At 46.7% G+C, this 19,510-nt stretch overlaps 1 protein-coding gene across 1 annotated transcript; it reads right to left on the bottom strand.

The window, feature by feature from the left end:
• Positions 1-355: 355 nt before the first annotated feature.
• On the bottom strand, positions 356-11,731 carry LOC135813975 (BTB/POZ domain-containing protein 9-like). The gene is made up of 8 exons (XM_065327021.1): positions 11,120-11,731; positions 10,093-10,633; positions 8,763-9,117; positions 8,428-8,540; positions 7,567-7,756; positions 5,283-5,390; positions 3,954-4,032; positions 356-1,245 (listed from the first exon to the last, which is right to left on the bottom strand). Exons 1-8 carry the CDS (start codon positions 11,462-11,464, stop codon positions 1,093-1,095), a joined length of 1,884 nt encoding a protein of 627 aa, XP_065183093.1. The 5' UTR covers positions 11,465-11,731; the 3' UTR covers positions 356-1,092.
• Positions 11,732-19,510: the final 7,779 nt, after the last annotated feature.

Below are 19,510 nucleotides of genomic sequence, written 5' to 3'. Positions count from 1 at the left end.
AAGATTTGCGAAAATAGCTGAAAATAAAGTGTTCCCGTATGTACAGACTTTAAAAAAAGTTTAAAAAACTGACATACCGTATTTTCCCCATTAAACGTACACGTCTCCATTACTAGTACGTCCCCAATTGTAGTACATGTTGGGTGTGGATCGAAAATATAAAGACACGTCTCTATTAATAGTACGTGACGGGCATCAGTGGGGTACAGATACCAGGGTCCACCTTACTTCGTTTTTCTTACCCGTTCATCATCTTTGTGTCTTTGTACAATGATTCTTACCATGGTTGGGTGTATTTACAGCCTTACAGCATCATTATCACGAGTTGTTTGCCACCCAACCCAGGCAATCAATCTTTCCAGAAACAATAAAAGTACACGTCTCCAATACTAGTACAGGTTTGACCACCTTTGAAAAAATAAAAGCACTGTACATTTATTGGGGAAAATACGGTACATGTACCGGCAATACCGTAATTGTCAGTGGTCGCGGCTGGTAATTAATCTATGTTACAATAATAAGATATTAAGGCCCTTTATGTGTTGTCATGTTCGGACAGTTCCATCATATATATAGCAGAACAAAGCAGTGTGAAGAAAAGGAACAAAGCAGATTTAAACAAATTTCTTCGTCGTTGTGCCCGACCAATATCAAGATCTTTTCTGACGACCGGTAGTGAATCAAGTCCTCGTGAGTGCTATCCTACAGCCAGGCAGAGATGGACAGCATCAATGTTGGCCGCGCCGTGCGAAGTGAGAATAAGCACGAGCTGAAGAAGGCACTGCTCCTGTATGCTGCGCACGAGAAAATCTAATTATTACACTACTCGCCTACATGCACCATATCTACATAATGTCTCCCCCTGGGACTAAACCTAATGCTCTATGCACTACGCAAAACTACTTAAAAAAGAAAGAAGAAGCAACTAAGATCTCCCGGCATAATTATATCGACAGTGCACTATAAGGAGAGAGCCAGCTTCCACTACATTGGCTTTTTGAAACGTTTGCAGCACACAGCCATAATTACCCGAGCAGCACCGGTACATCCGCTCAATGTATCCACCATGCCAGCAGATATTAGCTGACGTGGTTATGGCCCCGTGCTGTCCATAAGTTGCTCCGCTTGCTGTTCATTGGCCACAGATTGGGATTTTAAGACGTCTGGTTTAGCCTCGGCACTGGCTACGGCCAGAGCGTTGGTGCTGGGACTTGCCGGGCATTCAAAGTGCACACAGTGGAATACCTGCAAAGAAAATGTGTGCACACATACACACACACACACACACACACACACACACATGCACGCACACACGTCATGTGTATATTCTTACGGGAGGGATTCCCAGAATCGTTTACATTCCAGGCATCCTAATGTGGACAAAGCATGTGAACCTGCAAGTTACAACATTGGATGGAACATGCCGAATAATATGTAGGGCTGAGTCAGGTAGCATTTTCTTCGGGTATCGGGATGCGGATAGTTTTCCACGGGTAGCACGGGTACCCGATCGGGCAATGTTTCCATGGTAACACCACAGTGCGCCCCTTCCCTTGCACACTGGGTAGACATGCGGAGTGTTACATGAATTTGTACACGTGCACTGTACATGATGTCATCTGGGACTTCGGGCTTTCGGGTACTATTCTGTACCCGTCTACCCGAGGTCCTCACGGGTAGCACGGGTACCCGACTACCCGTGCACACCACTAATATTAGGGAGGTTTCGCTCTACGGAATTACGTATGAAAATAACGTAGGAACTGCACGGAATTTTCATACGTAAAAATCAGAGCAGCTGGGTTTCGCTCTACGTGATTTATCCACGACTGCTAAACATGCGTTATTGCTTTGGAGACGCGTTGGCTGCATGCGCCCACCGCATGCACCATGAACCGAAACCGCGTTTTCCATCTTATTTTGCACGTGGTGTAGACGCGACGGTTTCAAATAGGACACAGGTTGCAAACCGGAACGGACTCAATATTCACTTTCTCTCTTGGTATTTTTATTAGAAAACATATGTCACAGTGAGACTACGATGTGTTATACTCCGAGCCAAAATTTCATGGCTCTGCGATGACCAGAAACGCCATAACAAGCAGGTGAGTTTTTGACGTGTTGCTTCGCACTGCGACTTGAGTTTTACGACTTTCGAAAAATCAACTTCTTGTCACAGGTAAACAGCGGCTCGCCTCTCGCCAATAAAGCACCGCATACCAATCAAAACTAATGGAAGCACACACAAGGCTTATTGTTACTCTGTACTGGCCATCGTGGAGCGATAGCAATTACCTAATTTCAGACCCAGAGTGAATTTGACGTGCACTCTAAAACGTGTCCGGTTTGGAGCCACCTCTGATTTGAACTTTTTTGAAGCGAAAAATTGGGCAACTTGGAGGCAATGGGTCAACACAAAGGAGTGGCTCAGTTCGATTGACTCTGGCCCCAGAGCAAACTTCAACATGCCAGTTTCCTTCCACAAACATATTTCGAGTGAAAAATCAACGTTGATGATCGGTTTGGGTCTATACAAATTTGGCTGTCAAGCCGTTCCCGTATCGAACCGTCGCCTCTAGTACGGTGTGTGTACCTTGTGTTTCGTGCGGCTTGAACGTTGCCATGGACAAATGCGAAAAAATATTTCAAAAAGTCCTACGGAGGACCCAACGTAGGAAAGAGCTTTCCTACGGAAATCCGTAGAGAGATTTACGTATGAAAGCTGTCCTCGCTCCCCGGCGCGTACGACATACGGATTTTCATACGTAATTACGTAGAGGGAAACCTCCCTAATAACCCTAAATTTTCTGGGTCTGGAGAAAAAGGGGAACCTGCAACAAGCAGAATAAGCAGGAATGAAAATAAAACGAAGTTGAGTACAAAGAAAAGAGCAAGATGGCACTCAATCTACAAGCTTTAGAGGACTACATGTGTCAAAGCAGTACTCTATCTTCAGGAGAACTTACTTTCAGAACGTCACGTCCAAAACAGAATGTTGAAGAATGTAAAAACATGTGTCGTTGTCCAGAATCGACCCGATTCCCAGTGTGGTGTAAACACACTGCTTACATATTCCACCAAGGAATGCTGCATCACATTGGTCACGAAGCATGACCTACCCATTCTGGTCCTCAGGACTAATACCAAGCGAACATGAAATCCAGAGTGTGCAGCTCTGATGGGTTGCTGCCATGGCGAAATTCCGTGATTACATCATTTTAGTGATGTAGTGCGTACAAGCAGGATTCAAGCGGGTCTCTTTCTGCACAACTGCAGCTGAGTTGCACCCGCTACGTCACTTCCCGCCTCAAGTCTGCACAAAACATGATGTAATCCCGGAATTCCGCCGTGACCCATAGCAGAAAAAGCCCCAAGCTGCACACTCTGGGTTTCATGTACTCTTGCTAATACCGTAAAGTACCGCCAGAGCGCCCCACCTTGATTTTACAGCCAAGGGAAGAAAATTGTACGGGGTGAGAACCTTAGTGTACTAAGGTCACACTTGGGATGTTTTTATGTGGAGCTCGCAGCCGCTCGAAGGTACTGTAATTTCACAAATTTTCGGTTTACTTTAATTTTCGGTACTTTCGGTGTATCTGTTCCGTACCTAAAATTTTAATACACCGAGCGAATACTAACACACATATTCCAATAAGGGACTGCTTCTCTGTACCTAAATTTTCTGTTCACTTAACCCGGCCTTTTGCCCTCACGCCGAAAATATTAAGCATCAAAAATTTCTGAAATTAGAGTAAACTGGATACGGATTGACTGCACCACGTGCAATGTGTGTACAAGGTCCGTGTCGTATGACCTTCAGACAGGAAATCACCTCCACAAGATGGCCACGAAAGGATGAGATAGCGGGGCGCTCTGGCGGTACTTTACGGTACATGACATTGTACTAGTACATGAGGTAGCAACACCTATTGAAGAGTACGCTTCATGCCTACCTCGTTTTCAGAGTTGTAGGTGCCGATAAGTTTGATATAGGAGAATCGCTGAGAGTCAAAGCGAATCGTTTGCCATGACCTGCAGCAGAGAATCAATATACATCACTGTTAGCGTATTATCTCTAATATAAGCATGGTCCTTTATTTTTTCAATCTACCTCCGCCCCGTGCTATTATTGGAGACGTTCCTTTATTGGAGACTGTTCCACTATTATTTCAACCTCATTTCAGAGGCTTGTTGCCATGCCAAATTCATGTCAGACACACACATTTCAGGGTTTTTTTCGCCGGTACAGATAATGAATTTACACAGTGTGCTTATAATGGAGACTGAGCACTTTATTTTTTGAATGCCGCCCCAAGGTGTTCTATTATTGGAGACGTGCTATTATTGGAGACTGTGCTTATATTAGAGATAATACGGTATACTTAGCACGAGATGGTGTTCTCACCATCCAGTTGGACACTGACTCACTACTATCTGGTGTTCATGAGGTGTTTGTCGCGCTGGAAGCGGAGCGTCTCTGTAAGTTTGTATCCCTGGTGATGGTTTGGCCTGGAGAGCACTATAATTATAAGTGTTGCTCTTGAGACACAATCTTCTTCAGCCTACTCAAGCTCAACGGATGAGGGGGAAAACTCCCGAAACACTGTGTGTTGAGCAGGGGGTGATGCTTTCTTGCAGGTGTGCCGAGTCGAATGTTCGATGGACTTCTCGTGTGCTCTGGATGGCAGTTGTGAGTCAGTCAAGTGTCCAGTCAAGTCGGCGGAAAAGCGCGAGCTCCGGTGGGGGGGGGGGGGACATACACCTTTCCTGTTATACTGAGTTGCGAGAGTATTATGATACGGACAGATTGGCAATACGCGTTGTTCTACACCACACACAATTACATCACTGTATTTGTGAATGTAGGTGTACATGTACATCCAGCTGCATTGTACCACTTCCAGGGCGTCAAGGGCAGTGCACGTATAGGGTGCCAAATATGCACCTTGAGTTGAATTTCACCGAGCGCAACTGTACAAGGCTTAGCATTAGTTTAATCAAGCAGCATCCATCTGGATTGAATGAACGTCTACATATGATCATGACAATTTGCACATCATGTCGCGTATATTTTCGTACTGTTGCCAATAGAGAGTAGTGGGTGCTAGTCTCATGAATTGTGCTTGCTGTTTGACAAATCTCAGGGTCTGTGGAGATTGGGGCACGGAGTCAAATGTCCTTGGTCCGAGAAGGCCGCAATGCATTGTACAGTACGTCGGGCATTCCCCACACGGACAGCAACACTGTATGATATGCACACACCAAAGCAAGGCAAGGCCTACCTGCAGAGGTGCTTAGTCTTGTCACAGACACGATGGTAACTCTCATTGTCCAGGCTGACATCCACACAATAGCTATACTGTCGTCCATCACAGTCCCACAAGAGAAGCCTGCATCACACCACAGCAACAGCAGCAGAGAACGACCATGCATAAAGTTGGTGCAAGTCACGGCAAACAACAATGCTCAACGCTCCCGGGCATGTACTGCGCATCAACTCTCAAAGTCCACAGCTACTACATTCATCTACAGCACTGGCCAACAAAATACTGAATAGGCCGTCGAAGTCTGACGTCACAGCTTCTTGACAACGCGTAGTTACTTGGCCGAGTGGTGACAAACAAAAGTCGCGGCACCTGCACTTGTCGTGTTTCCAGTGGCAGCAGCATGCAGTGAACACTGCTACAGCATCATTTTGACTGAGGAGCGCGCGAGCGAGACTATACTTCAAACGAGAGAGCTTGGAAGCCCAGGGCCCTACGGTATGGGAGAGAGCTTGGAAGCCCAGGGCCCTACGGTATGGGAGAGAGCTTGGAAGCCCAGGCCAGGGCCCTACGGTATGCTTTTTTGCCTACATAATACCTAGCTCATCATGCATGTTATTAGAACTGATGGAAATGTTGTTTTTTTTCATCGATTGGCTACATCAACCTTTCTCTTTGCATTCGAGGGTAATACGACACCGTCTACATGGTCTACCACCTTGATGACCTAGGCAAAAAAAGCATAGGGATGTTAACAAAATTCATTTCTTCTATTTTCTTTTTCAAGACATAAGGCCATCATTTTTATATCTATGTTTCGCGTCAGTTCAACTTCCAGAATCATATGCGAGAGGCGGAAAGAAATAAAAATTTGCAAAATAATAAAAAAGGCTCATCAGAGGTGTATAGCACTGTACATACTACATAGCCTATTAATTATTGTCAATAGCTCGTGCATGGTGTACATTAGAAAGAAAAATCGTACATCGAAGCACAAAATCTGAGTTATCAGCAAGAGGAAATATTCGCTTTGGACAGAGGAGGCAACCGTTGGTGCCCATGCTTCGCTGGATTATTGTACTCAGCCTTCAGCAGCGGTGCAAAGAGCTCCGAAACGACGCATCCTCTCAGCTTGAGGCGATCGATGCGGTCTGGTGTAAGCTCAAAGAATTCTGCTCGCAGATGCAGAACAAACGATCTATCAACGCTGGCCTCGAGGCCAATTCTGAATCCCAGCTTCGCCGTTTGCAACCAGTCCACACTGATGACTCGCACGATCGTACACTCACTGTGCATGTTTGATTTTTTGATTTTTTTCCGAAAAAAATCAAAACGTATGCGTGCGGACGACGCGAAACATAGATATAAAAAATGATGGCCTAACCTGGGATTCGAACATGCACTATCGCCCTGCATGCATCCCCCGATACACTTCGCATACATACTAATTCTTCCAAGTTGCTTCACATTATGATCTTGCATTAGAAAGCCCTATTTGAATATTGTGGCCAGCTGTCTTTGATGGTATGGTACGGTACGGGATAGCGCTAGGCGCATGCCGATGGCACAAACAAACAAACACAGAATTAAAGCTGTGTGGACCCTGGCTACCGCCAGCGCCAGCCGTTACTGAAGTAACGTCTTTGCATAGCTACGGGAATAAACTGCTATTTGTCGCAGAGTTTGTAGTTTTCGCTTTGTAGAGAAGGGGAAGCCGTAGCTGATTTTTGCTTGACCACTGCTGTGCCTGTACTGTCGTTTGGCTTTACATGTAGTCGCCGGCCAAGAAGCAATGATGGGTGTCTCTGTTATTTCTATCGCAGCGATCGCTGATTTCTTTTAGTTCTGAGACCAACCAACTCTGGGCTGAGCTCGTTTCCTTGTCCAGCGGCAAGCGAAAATCAGAGCTCCTATCTCTCAGGTGCTGGTGAACACTCAGCAGGAAAACACTGCACGATGGCTTGAGAGAGGAGATACAAAATTTGAAATCGCGATCTGCACCAGCGCGCCCCAGTCAAAGTGATGCCGTGACCGTTGGAAACACGACAAGTGCAGGTGACGCGACTTTTGTTTGTCACCACTTGGCCTTGTAACTACACGTGTACGTGTAACTACGAGTTTTCAGGCAGCGTGACGTAGGCACTTCGACAGCCTATAGGCAATTCTTTGTGGAACTATGCCCAGTGTATAGCATACAACAAGCACGAGGCTGTGGTGCGCCTGGCACTACTCCTCAAGCCGTTTCCAGATTTCATTGGCAAGTGCTGCCTAGCTGTCAGAACAATGTGTGTTCAGAACTCACCGCATCGACGTGGCAATGACTGGTTGTGCCAGAGCGATGATGATACAGCCATTCTCGATCTGGTGGCACGTGTAACCAGCGTCCCAGTTGAAATCGTGATACTGGCCGTCGATCACGGAATTCCTTATTCGGCTTACGCCTTCCAACACAATGGCGTCCTTGTGGATGTGAGCAACATTCTCCTCAGGAACTTCGGTTACAAGCAGTGAATCACAAGACAGAAAATCAAACAATGCCAGAAAATTTATACAAAAGACCAAGGAACTACAACTTACGCTATACTGTCCACTATTATTAAACACCACCAGTTGCTTAACAATCAGCTCATGCGATAACATTGCACGACACTGACCGACGGTACTGACGTTCTACAACTAACTGGCTAACAGCTCTAACACATCTTGGATGCGCACTCCAACAGCCTTCCAACCTTCCAACCTTCCCCTCCTTATGTTATTTCTATAACTTAGAACCTGCCAAGTTGGAAGGCTGTTGGAGTGCGCATCCAAGATGTGCTAGAGCTGTTAGCCAGTTAGTTGTAGAACGTCAGTACCGTCGGTCAGTGTTGTGCAATGTTATCGCATGAGCTGATTGTTTAGCAACTGGTGGTGTTAGTGGACAGTATAGCGTAACTTGTAGTTCCTTGGTCTTTCTCTTTTGTATAAATTAAACCTTGGCTCTCCATCTGAGTCAATGCTAGAAAATGAAGAAAAAACACACGACAGATGCTTGACATTACTAGTGCCATTGACTGTAGACTATTCTCGCTAGATATGGGTTTCTAAGAAAGACGTGGTGCTTGAAATGATATGCAGAGACCAAACAAGTACTTCGAAGTATTAGCACTAGTTCTAGACATACCTTTCAATCCATCGCAGAACGGCACCAACTTTGTCGTGTACATAGCATCTAACTTGAGCAGCTGAAAATCGCGCTGTGAGTACGATGCGGACATCCCAACTACACGGATATACCTAACAAAAACAAAACAAAAAGCAGACCAAGCAAAACTTTAAACAGTCAGCATTTGAGGGAAGGCCCCTTGGCACAAACAAGTTATAAAGCAACAATATGTACTCACTATCCACCAAAGACATGGCCAGAGGGGTTTGACCTCTGGCCGCATAGTGCGCACTTGCATCACAGGCAGTGGCGGTACAGGATCACCACTGCCGACAGTTCACTACACGACCTACCGTGCAACACAGGGTTCAAAATGCAGGTGTTGGTGCGCTCGGCAGTGGTAGCGCGAGTAATCAAACAGCTGCCGATAGACAACCGGCTGCTCTTTGTCGTTGGAGTCCAGGCCCACGAACACGCGGTAGCTTGAGAAGTGCGCCGGCTTGGCTGATAGTTGCAGAGTGACCAGGTTGATAACATGCGGGCATGGCAGACAGACTGTAATGCCTGCAGCAGAGTCCGCCTCCGAGTCAGCTGGAAAGCGATGCATGGGAATCTCAGACGTTGCATAGTTGATATCCGACAGCAACAGAGCAGCATTCTTTCCACTGATCGCCGTACAGCTAGTGTTAATAAGCCACTTGTTGGGAACTGTAGAGTGGAAACAGACATATACAACACAGTAGAAGGAATGAGTACAATACTGAAATGACAACAGGCTGGCATAGTCGAATCCGACAACAGCGTAACCCGGTGTGCTGCTTCTCGTGCTCATGCGTAGGGTCACAGGCCCGCTCTCCTCTTGGGCAACTTAAATCTTCGCTTGCACTGACTTACGCCAATGCACCTAAACATATTGTAATCCCATTGCAATTGTAGTGCACACACTTATCCCAGAACAGCTTTCATGTGATAAAGAGGTTCTTTTACGTGCAAACGTGGCTTGCAGTCAGTGTAAAAAACAAACAAACAGGGCTACAAAAGCCACTGGGACTATTCAAATGCACAGGTGCATACTTTGAGATTTGAGTAAGTAAACATTAGTGGTGAAACGAATATACCGAATATTCGAATATTCGTTCGGTTTGGCACATTCGAACAAATATTTCTCATGGCGAATATTCATTAACCCGGTATGCAGAGTTTACCGGGCGACTTCAAACTTTCGTAACTTCGCGAAGTCTTGACCGAATTGCTTCATCGAAAGGTCTATCGGCATTAGAAAACTCTCAGCTGTCATCTAGAATCAACCCGAACACAATCCGAGGTCCAGGAGTGGAGTTATGACGCTTGAACGAAAAATCACGTCTCAAGATGTTTTTGAGCCTGTGAAATGCACTTCAGCTGGGATTTTGTGAAAATTGACCTAGAAATGATGGAGAAATATGTGCCTTCGTTTGTCATGCCTAAAAATAGAGACAATGTCCAAAAATATGAATGAGAGGAGGGCATGTGATGTCATCCGTCTTAACGAAAGAATATTCATTCGTTCGTTCGTTAAGCCAAAGAATATTCGGCTACTGGGTTTTGATATTCGTTTCACCACTACATTGAGTCACATTGCTTAATTTTTTTCCACATCCCTTGCACAGCATCTACAGAGAAAAACAGCACAGCAAGACATACCCATTCTTCCACGGCAGTGAGGCTTGGCGACATCGTTCGCCAACCTCTTCTCGATGCTGTCCAGTAGGAAGGTGTCACTGAAGAGCTTGCTGGCACGGACTGCACCAAACAAGTCACTGATGCTGATTAGCGGCAGTCGAACGTGACCGAGAACATCCTCATAGCACCCAGTACAGGAGCTAGCTGATTTCTCACTCACCTCCACCGATGGTAACGCGGATTCACTGTTGGCTTTGCACCACTCTGCTACTGCCTTGAAGATGTCAATCTCGGGCGCGAAGAACGAATCACGCTGCAGCATCTCCACCAGTGCTTCTTTAGATAGCTGAAATAGCCCAGAAGTCTTCAGTATGTTCTCAGCATTCCTATCGATGTATGCCGAGCAGCTCTCGCGTACATGCTTCAGTCCAAAGAAGATGGCCATGTCCAGCGTGGAGCAGGCATTACTCACCGTCAAGTTGGACACCAAATAGTCACACACAGCGGTTTGCAGCGGTGGCAGATTGAACTGGTTTGCCAGAGCCACAAGTTCCAGCAGTGTCTGCGACCAAGCAAGTAAACACACATTATTCTTCACTACATGTAGAATGCGTGGACGCATGCACACACAGTAAAGTGACAAACTAAGAACTAAGCTACAGTGCACATGGTTGAGCACATTGAGATTCATGCCACTTGTACGTGAACTGAAACAATCTCTGAAAGCACTCTAGTGCGGAACTCAGTAACCAGCTTGCCATCCGCTACGGCCAGCGACCGCTCGATTTATCTGCGCAACTGCCAACTTGATGCTTGCGGGAAGCCTTTCTTTATCCAGCATGGCCTTGACTGCCCCAAAGGTGGGCTTATCAGGAGGGGACCCAACGACAGCGATGACAAGCAGACTTATCTTGGGCTATAAAATCATGTAAAAATTGTTCCCCATTATTGCTTTATTGACCACAACATTCACTGAAATAAACTCAGCTTTGCTACTAGTTCAACATAGCTCATAAAATTATCAATCTATGTAGCGCTACAAGCTTACCTGGCTGCTAAGTGAAGACAACTGGATTTGTCCTTCATAGACATAACAAAGCAAATGAGAGAATGCTTCAGACGGAGTTTCCTTCAGCTCTACTTCATTCGACGGATCGCGCGCAGACTCGAGCATTCCACCATAAAAGAGGGCTCGAAAATATTCACACCGAGCAGCCAAGACCACTCGATGAACAGGAAATCGCTTCTTCTCAACGATAAGTACTGCATCCGCCAAGGAATCAGACAAACGCAGGTTCTGCAGGTCAGTGGAGAGCTCAGATAGGTGCACCACCGATCCAGTAGGGTCGTCCTCCCTCTCCGAGGAGGGGAGGATTTGTGAATCACTGCTCATACCTCTATTGTTTCCAACTACACGTTGCACATGCACATCTAATTCACTTGAGTGAGACTGAATGGCCCATAACCATGATAACCATTTGTCACCAACACCGTCTCAGCTGCTGTGCAAGGGATGGATGCTCGACTCTACTCCAACTTGTCCAAGCGGGGTTTCATAATGAAGGCAAAGCAGTAGGAAAGGACGCACAAAACTGATTTCACAAAAAGCAACAAAATAATCACAAAGCCTTGTTCGGTCTGATCATCATTGACATCAAAGGCTTTCCTTGCTTCATCTTCAACAACCTTGCCTTGTTCGAGGATTTGAATTACATACATGACATCACCATGACCATGATGACGAATGATCATCTGGTCGATGGTGTACGTCACAGTAGACCCGGGTGCTTGAATGAGAGACAGGGTACCAAAACAGAAACAGCCTGAAATTGTACCTAAACTTATTCCGATTTCGTTTAGTTTTCACAAATACCATCAACATAATGGTAATCATACGGCCCGCTAACGGTATGCCAAATTTCAGCTCTGCCCGGTAAACGGTTTTTGAAATACTCACTGACCATCTTGCTCTCAAAAACGAAGTAGTAAGTTACTACTCCTTGCCCTCAACTGCCATACCAAGCGTAGACGATGGTAGACCCGTGTGCTTGAATCGGAGACGATCTGACGAGTTTGCTGTTTCTGATTCGAGCACCCAATTTTCAAGTAAAAAATCCGAAGGAAATACGACTATTTTACTGCGTGCTGTAGCGTGTGTTGTAGCGCACCCAGGTTCTGAATTCCTGCTAGGTGGGTCAAGCCAGACTCTCTTCCTTGTTCCATCGCCTCTCCGAAAGTATATTCTGACATTGTAGAGATTTACAGATGAGAAATTGCACGCCTCTCAAATCGTTTCTGATTCGAGCACCCGGGTCTACGTGTCTACGTGACGTGTAGTACTAGTACTACGTCGCCCCTGATGTCAGTGATGAGCGGCAGTGATGGGCCATGGCACTGCGATGGCAGGGGACTCGATCGGGACTCGGGAGAGATTCCACCATCGCACTGCGATCCGAGTGGATGGCGCTCGTCTGGAGTGGATGTAGCGGCTATGCTAGCGGAGTGTGGGGTGGCCGGTTTGAGCGAACCTTTTTCGATGTGCGGGTTTTAAGAAAGGGTTTGCTCCCCACACCGGAGCTCGCGCTATTCCGCCGACGTTACTTGACACTTGACTGACTCACGACTGCCATCCAGAGCACACGAGAAGTCCTTCGACTCGGCAAACCTGCAAGAAAGCACCACTCCCTGTTTCGGGGAATTCACCCCTCATCAGTTGAGCTTGAGTAGGCTGAGGAAGATTGTGCTTGAAGAGCACCACTTATATAGTGCTCTCCAGGCACAAACATCACCAGGGATACAAACTTACAGAGACGCTCCGTTTCCAGCGCGACAAACACCTCGTGAACACCAGATAGCAGCGTGGGTCAGTGAGTAAGTACAAGTAAGTTTGTATCCCTGGTGATGTTTGTGCCTGGAGAGCACTATATAAGTGGTGCTCTTCAGGCACAACCTTCCTCAGCCTACTCAAGCTCAACTGATGAGGGGTGAATTCCCCGAAACACTGTGTATTGAGCAGGGAGTGGTGCTTTCTTGCAGGTTTGCCGAGTCGAAGGTTCGATGGACTTCTCGTGTGCTCTGGATGGCAGTCGTGAGTCAGTCAAGTGTCAAGTAACGTCGGCGGAATAGCACGAGCTCCGGTGTGGGGAGCAAACCCTTTCTTACAAATCATCGCCGAAGTCGCAACCACTCAGTGTCTGCTCTAGGATTGTAGGACAACCGGGTACACGTGTACCTGGCGCAACCATTTCAACCGGGTAGGAGCCGGGTACACATGTACCTGGCGCTGTCTCACCAGTCGAGTCACATTTAACTGGTTGGTTGGTTTATTTTAATTCGGACAATAAACGGGAACTAGGCCCAATGATATAAAGGCGAATGGATAAGCCGCACTTAGAAAAGAGAGGACAGGAATTAGAAAATTACGAAAGAAGAACTTAGTATCTGACACATACAAGCCATGTAGTCAGTCATTTCAAAGTTCGAAAGTGTTAAGTACCAACCGGGTCACAGGTGACCCGGTACTATATTTTCAACCGGGTCCAAGCGCCGCCCAACCGGGTGGATTACCCGGCTCACCCGGCGCTGGAGCAGACACTGCCACTACTTCGTGGGGGTTTTATTATAATTATTAATTATTATTATAGACAACACCTCATGCCTGTCATGGCATGAAAAGAAAATCAGCCAGTACGGGAGATGTGGGTGTTAACCAACCATGGTGAATAAAAGAAGAAAAGAAGAAAAGTAATGGTCAAGACGGAGAAGCATGGGAGGGACAGGTTTCAACCCTTTCATTGCTTTGGCTAGCTCAAAGTCAAACCTGGCTCACTCCCTAGGCCCTCTCTGCTACCTACGCCAAACATGAAGGAGAGAAGCGCCGACACTATGAGGAGAGAGTGCGAGAGGTGGAGCACGCTGTTTTTGTTCTCCTTGTATTCAGTGCCATTGGAGGGCAGGGGAAGGCAGCCAGTGCTTTCTACAAACGGCTTGCAGCGATGCTCAGTGAGAAGCTACACAGTGGGTCCATTAGGCATCTGCCTGTTTTGGTTTCTCCACTATAAAAAAAGAATACTACTGTACTAGTACTAAGTACTAAGCGGAAAGAGCCCTTCTCTGTCATGATGCCTGATGCATGATGGCCTACGTCAGGTGCCGGCTCAGTGACAGTACCGCCCTGATTCGTTCAGCCATCGCTTGCTTGAGAGGCCATATCGAGGTCGGCCGCATGCAGCCGTAACCATGGTCTCCGCAACCCTGGTTGCCTCAGAATGTCACTTGCCTGTCTGAAGCTATTCGTGGCAGCATTGTGGAGGACTGACAGTCTGTGTCCAGGTGGCCCCAGAAATCAGCAGTTGCATTTGGTGGGCGATAGAGGCAGCCAACGAGGTGCCGGTGTTGCCCTCCGCCAATAGCTAGGTAGCCTCCAGGTGGCTATTATGCAGATCCGAACGATCGGTAACTGGGAGTGATGTCTTGTAGTAGAGGCATGTGCCCCCACCCTGGCGCGATCGGGCCGGTCACAGCGAACAACACTGAGTCTGTAGCCAGGAATACAAATTTCGCCATCCGAGATGGTACTATCCAGCCAGGTCTCGGCAACGCCAACGACGTCCCAGTTGTGCTGGTGCAGTGGTGGGCAAGGCTGTCCAGTGCATGCAGCTTGTAGCGCAGGCTACAGATATTCAAAAATCCGATGTTGAGGCTCAGAGCAGTTGAGGCGGTCATTGTGAGGAGGCTGGGGCACTCTTCTTGTGATCAGGAGCTGCACTGTGAGGGGAGTCGTCGTGACGTCGTCCCTGTCCCTCTTGAGGCTCAGTGCCTTGCTTGGAAGGACAGATGGAAGTGAGGTCTCAGTTGAAGTGGTTTCAGTCTGGGAACCTTCCGTCTAAAGTAAAAACAGAAACTGTATGATTGACTTGGTCTTGCGCGCGCATGCGACCACCCGATTATAATAATGAATGGTCTGGGACTTGGTCCCTGATACGGACCTTCTATATTCTGATCCGGGCGGAAATTTCGGGGGGGGGGCTGTGGGCCCGCTGTAAGATACCTCAGTGGATTGTACACTACGAGATACTAGTACGTCTCTACACTGTACACTGTACTCTTGCTCAGGTAGTGAATGTGACGGGCATAGATCTCTCCGAGATACCAACCAAGCCGCTTGAATGCTGGAGTGTCGCAGAGCCAACAACTGCTAAGTCCCAGCACCGGGCTTGAGCCGGGTACAACGTTACATCAAGAGTACTCTTGGTTACATCATGTGTTCGACAGACTTGCCCGCATCACTGTAGCATGGCGCTCGCGCTGCAGTGCTGGTAGATCTACGAGCGACTTCATCATGCTTGACATATTGAAGTATCCATCGATTCCTGTCGACGTCGTTGTCCGTCTTTTTGACCGGAATGTTTTGGTTACTTTGGACACCACGTTGTTTTCTTGCCGGGGCCACTACATATTTTTTTATCTTATTATTTTCTTCCTTCTAAAAATTGCACCCTATTGTACACATATTGTACACGTATAATTATTTATTCTCGGAGACTCCCTTGATTTAGGCTTCGGCCTTTGGGGAATCCCTCAAATAATAATAATAATAATAATTAAAAAGCTTCCGTGGAGATAAAAATGTAATCAACGCAATCAATACGCAATCACATTCACATCTTATTTACAACTTCGAGTGCCGGCAATGTGAGAGCCGGTATGTGGGTAGGACCCTTCAGCACCTGGAGGCACGGATCCACCAGCATGTGCCTTTTCACGTTATGCCTGTTGAGGCACGGTCGTCAAGGCCTAGACGAGGTCGTCCCCCAAAGATTGGTACTGCGACTGGAGGTGCACCCTCGCTGGGGACGGAACCAACTGGGGTGTCGTTGTCTTCTTCGTCGGCATCGGCTTGTTCGTCATTGCCTTCGTCTTTACCGTCTCTTCCTTCTATCCCGTCATCATCGTTTGTATCTGCGGTTTCGTCTTCTTTGACTTCCTTTGTACCGTCATCCGGTGTGTCCACCTCCAGTGGCAAAAAGCGTGGCCGGCCACCGAAGAAACCACCGGATGGTGTGTCTGCGGGACCAGTGACTCGCTCTAGGGCGAGGTTAGCAGAGTCTTTATCGTCTCCGTCGTTGTCGTCATCGTCGTCGTCAGCGTATTCCTCATCTCCCTCCTCCTCTTCATCAACATCAACAGCCATTGGAACGTCAAAGGGAGCATCATCGCAGCAGGCAGTGCCAGTAACGGACGTGCCTTTGGTACGGACATCTACATCGGCCTCGTCTGGATTGGCAGTAGCGGCAAGGAATGTCAGGTCGGTTTCATTGTCACGTAATTCCAAAGTATGTACTGGTTCTAGTAGCGTTGTTAGGGTGTATGAATCTTCTATCGCCAACCATCTTGTTCAGAATAGTGATTGTCGTTCTAGTTATGCTGATGATTGCTTTTCTGTTTGGTCTCGTTCACGTAGTCAATGGTATTTGCGTGTATTGGAGTCTATTTACATTTTTACCACCAAGCCGATTTTGTGTAGGCAGAAAAAGAATTTGTTTACGTTGAAATTGTTTGTGAATTTAGATCAGTAGTTCTCGTTTGTGGTTGCATGGTAACTTTCTAGTGGTGAATTTATCGCATCTGTTGTCACCTGATATCGTTGAATGGTGTAATGTTTCTTTCAGCTCTCATTTTATCGCGCTAGTTAGGGTCTAAATTATTACTTTGAAGTACTTGCATTGTGCGTATATATATTGAGTTAAGAGCTTTTGTTGATTTGCCAGTAATCCTCTGATGAGATGGCGACGAAAACGTTTAGGAACAAGCTTCTTTATTTACATGAAAACAAGTTTTGCTTATGGTGTTTGTACTGAGTGCGCAGCTTACTCTATTTATTGCGTTGAATAATGTTTGACACCTATTATGTAATAATAATAATAATAATAATAATAATAATAATAATTTTGAACGGATTGGGAGAACTTCAAATTCAATGGATCAGTTGGGGAAGTGAACTGCCTGAAAAGAGAAAAAGCCGCCAGACCCACCAGGACCCGAACCCGGGACCTTGCTTGTCATGAGCAATGCTCTAACCACTGAGCTATGGGACCGGGCTGAACCTAGAAGGCGCTGACAAGATTTTCACTCCAAAGGCAGCTCACAACACGTGCCACACATACTGATGGCACTTGGGTCTTTCTCCCTCCCCTAGGGGACCAACCACGGTCAGTTTCTGGACCCTACCAGAAGTGAAAGAGAGTGATAAATCTTGTCAGCGCCTTCTAGGTTCAGCCCGGTCCCATAGCTCAGTGGTTAGAGCATTGCTCATGACAAGCAAGGTCCCGGGTTCGAGTCCTGGTGGGTCTGGCGGTTTTTTCTCTTTTCAGGCAGTTCACTTCCCCAACTGATCCATTGAATAATAATAATAAATATAAATTTTAGGAATGGGTTTGCTTCCACACTGGAGCAAACCCATTCCTAAACAAAAATCATCGCCGAAGTCGCAACCTCTACTTCGTACTTAATAATAATATTAATATGTGAAATGTAGTTCACAACAGGGAGTCGTAAAAAATATTTTACGACTCTGGCCTGGTTCACAGCATTAAATGCATCAAGAGCTAGTCAGTGATATCTACTCCATGGTAATAATATCGATAGCAGGCGTCCAAAAACTGGCCCTGAGAATATAATCAAATCAATAACTCTTTTAAAAATAGATCAGGATACGTTTGTACACGTGTGCTAGTTGAGCAACAAATCTACCTAGTAAGCTCTACAAGTCGTTGGGAATCTACATACATCACATTCAGTCCAAACTGGCAAACACTCCGGGCATTGCTAAACAAACCGTTGCAGCATACGTATAGATGCCAGTGCTGGCCAAACCAAGCCAGGGCCCACACAGGCACCTGATCGGAATCCGGCATCGTTTCGGGCAGTGAACCACCACACCACCACAATTAAGAGAGCATGTCTGAGAAAACCAGAACATATGTGCAAGTCGATCTCTCAGATTTCGCTCAAATTTTGCAGGTAGGTTTGCTTTGGGGTGTAGATCGACATTCCAAAGCCCGCACAAAATCTTTTGAAGGGAACCATGAAATTGGCATACCCCTCAATATTGGCCCAATATTGGCACGATTTATGGGTCTACAAACGAGCTACGGCACAGCGTACAAGAACAAGCTACGAACAAAACTCCATCAAGTCAACATTACCTCACCTTAGAAGAGTTCTTGGGGCAGCACCACTTAGCCACACCAGCATCCCAGAAGACGAGGGCAATCATCCCTTGACGCCACAAATGATCGTCTTGAAAATAGCCAAATTACAAGCGCTGATAAAACTGCGAGCTACGTCCTCAATTAGCAAACACTATACACCGGCAGATAGTAGAACACCTCTTCTAGCACTGAGGACATGTCCCCCATCATCCTTTTTGGGTTTTCTTGAAATAAACAATTTTGAATTTTCCACTCGACCATTCTGAAATACGTCCAAACTCATACCTGCGCAGGAAAGCTCGCCCCTCCGCGACGTCTAGTCAGCAATTTCTACTCCAACACCACTCCCAGCGGTGCAGAACAAAGTGTATTGTTGGCTCTGACAAGGAAAAGCAGCGGTGATCACTTGTCACTCCAAACGACAAGCTTCTCCTTGCGCCACCAACATAATTCGGTGCAACATTTGATGCAAAAGTGACTGAATTTTTGCGTGTAGTTTTTGGATTTTACTGCAAGAGGAATGAAGAAATCACGTGCATCGTGACGTAGGATAATGCTTTCTGGTGCACGACACAATGCACATGATCACGATCGTTCCCGAGGCGCTATTCGAAACGGACCATGAGGCAGGAGGTAAGATGCATTATATTTCTTGCATGCTCTGCTCAGAACATTCAGACACTATCGTTATAGCACTAGCAGTATTGCATTGGCAAGAATTCTTTGAGATATTTCCTCTTGCAGTAAGAACAGGGATGCATTTTTTCACACTAACCTCGCTCATCCCGAACATGGTTCAACAGGAACTACGGCTAGTTTACATGCTGATGATCCACGTAGATCTGCAACAGCAAGGAATGACCGTTGTCCATGCCATCAAGGTCGCTTGGAGTTGACCAGCGCGCGGCCTACACTGGTTGCATGGGGTATGTGGCGCGCCCACATGGCAGATTTCTTACGTCATGAACAACGTGATTTGACCCTACTCGCCCTAGTCTGTGTGCTGCATATTGAGGGAAAGTCCCGGCTGGAAGGCCTACAACACGACATGCGTGCTCTTGAGCTGGACATCAAGATGCACTTGATCCGATCTTGATCATCGGGTGATCCATGTAAGTGCGCAGGTGCGCTTGATCAAGGTGACTCGGAACAACTGCTGAACCGTGATCTACGAGACCTGGCATTCTTGTGTCACGAAGCACGTGATTTCATCATTCCTCTTGCAG

Source organism: Sycon ciliatum, chromosome 4 (genome assembly GCF_964019385.1).
Source record: "Sycon ciliatum chromosome 4, ocSycCili1.1, whole genome shotgun sequence".
In the NCBI taxonomy this organism is placed as follows: Eukaryota; Metazoa; Porifera; class Calcarea; order Leucosolenida; family Sycettidae; genus Sycon; species Sycon ciliatum.
The sequence above is the reverse complement of the archived record's forward strand: the minus strand, read 5'-3'. Positions and strand labels throughout refer to the sequence as shown.

What these genes read in the sequence shown, in the direction of transcription:
- LOC135813975 (XM_065327021.1), bottom strand. Translation starts at nt 11,464, where the DNA reads ATGAGCAGTGATTCACAAATCCTCCCCTCCTCGGAGAGGGAGGACGAC. An exon ending in GTTCTGCGATGGATTGAAAG is followed by an intron (nt 7,757 to 8,427) that starts GTATGTCTAGAA and finishes TTGTAACCGAAG; the next exon opens with TTCCTGAGGAGAATGTTGCT. An exon ending in CCTACAACTCTGAAAACGAG is followed by an intron (nt 1,246 to 3,953) that starts GTAGGCATGAAG and finishes TTTTCTTTGCAG; the next exon opens with GTATTCCACTGTGTGCACTT.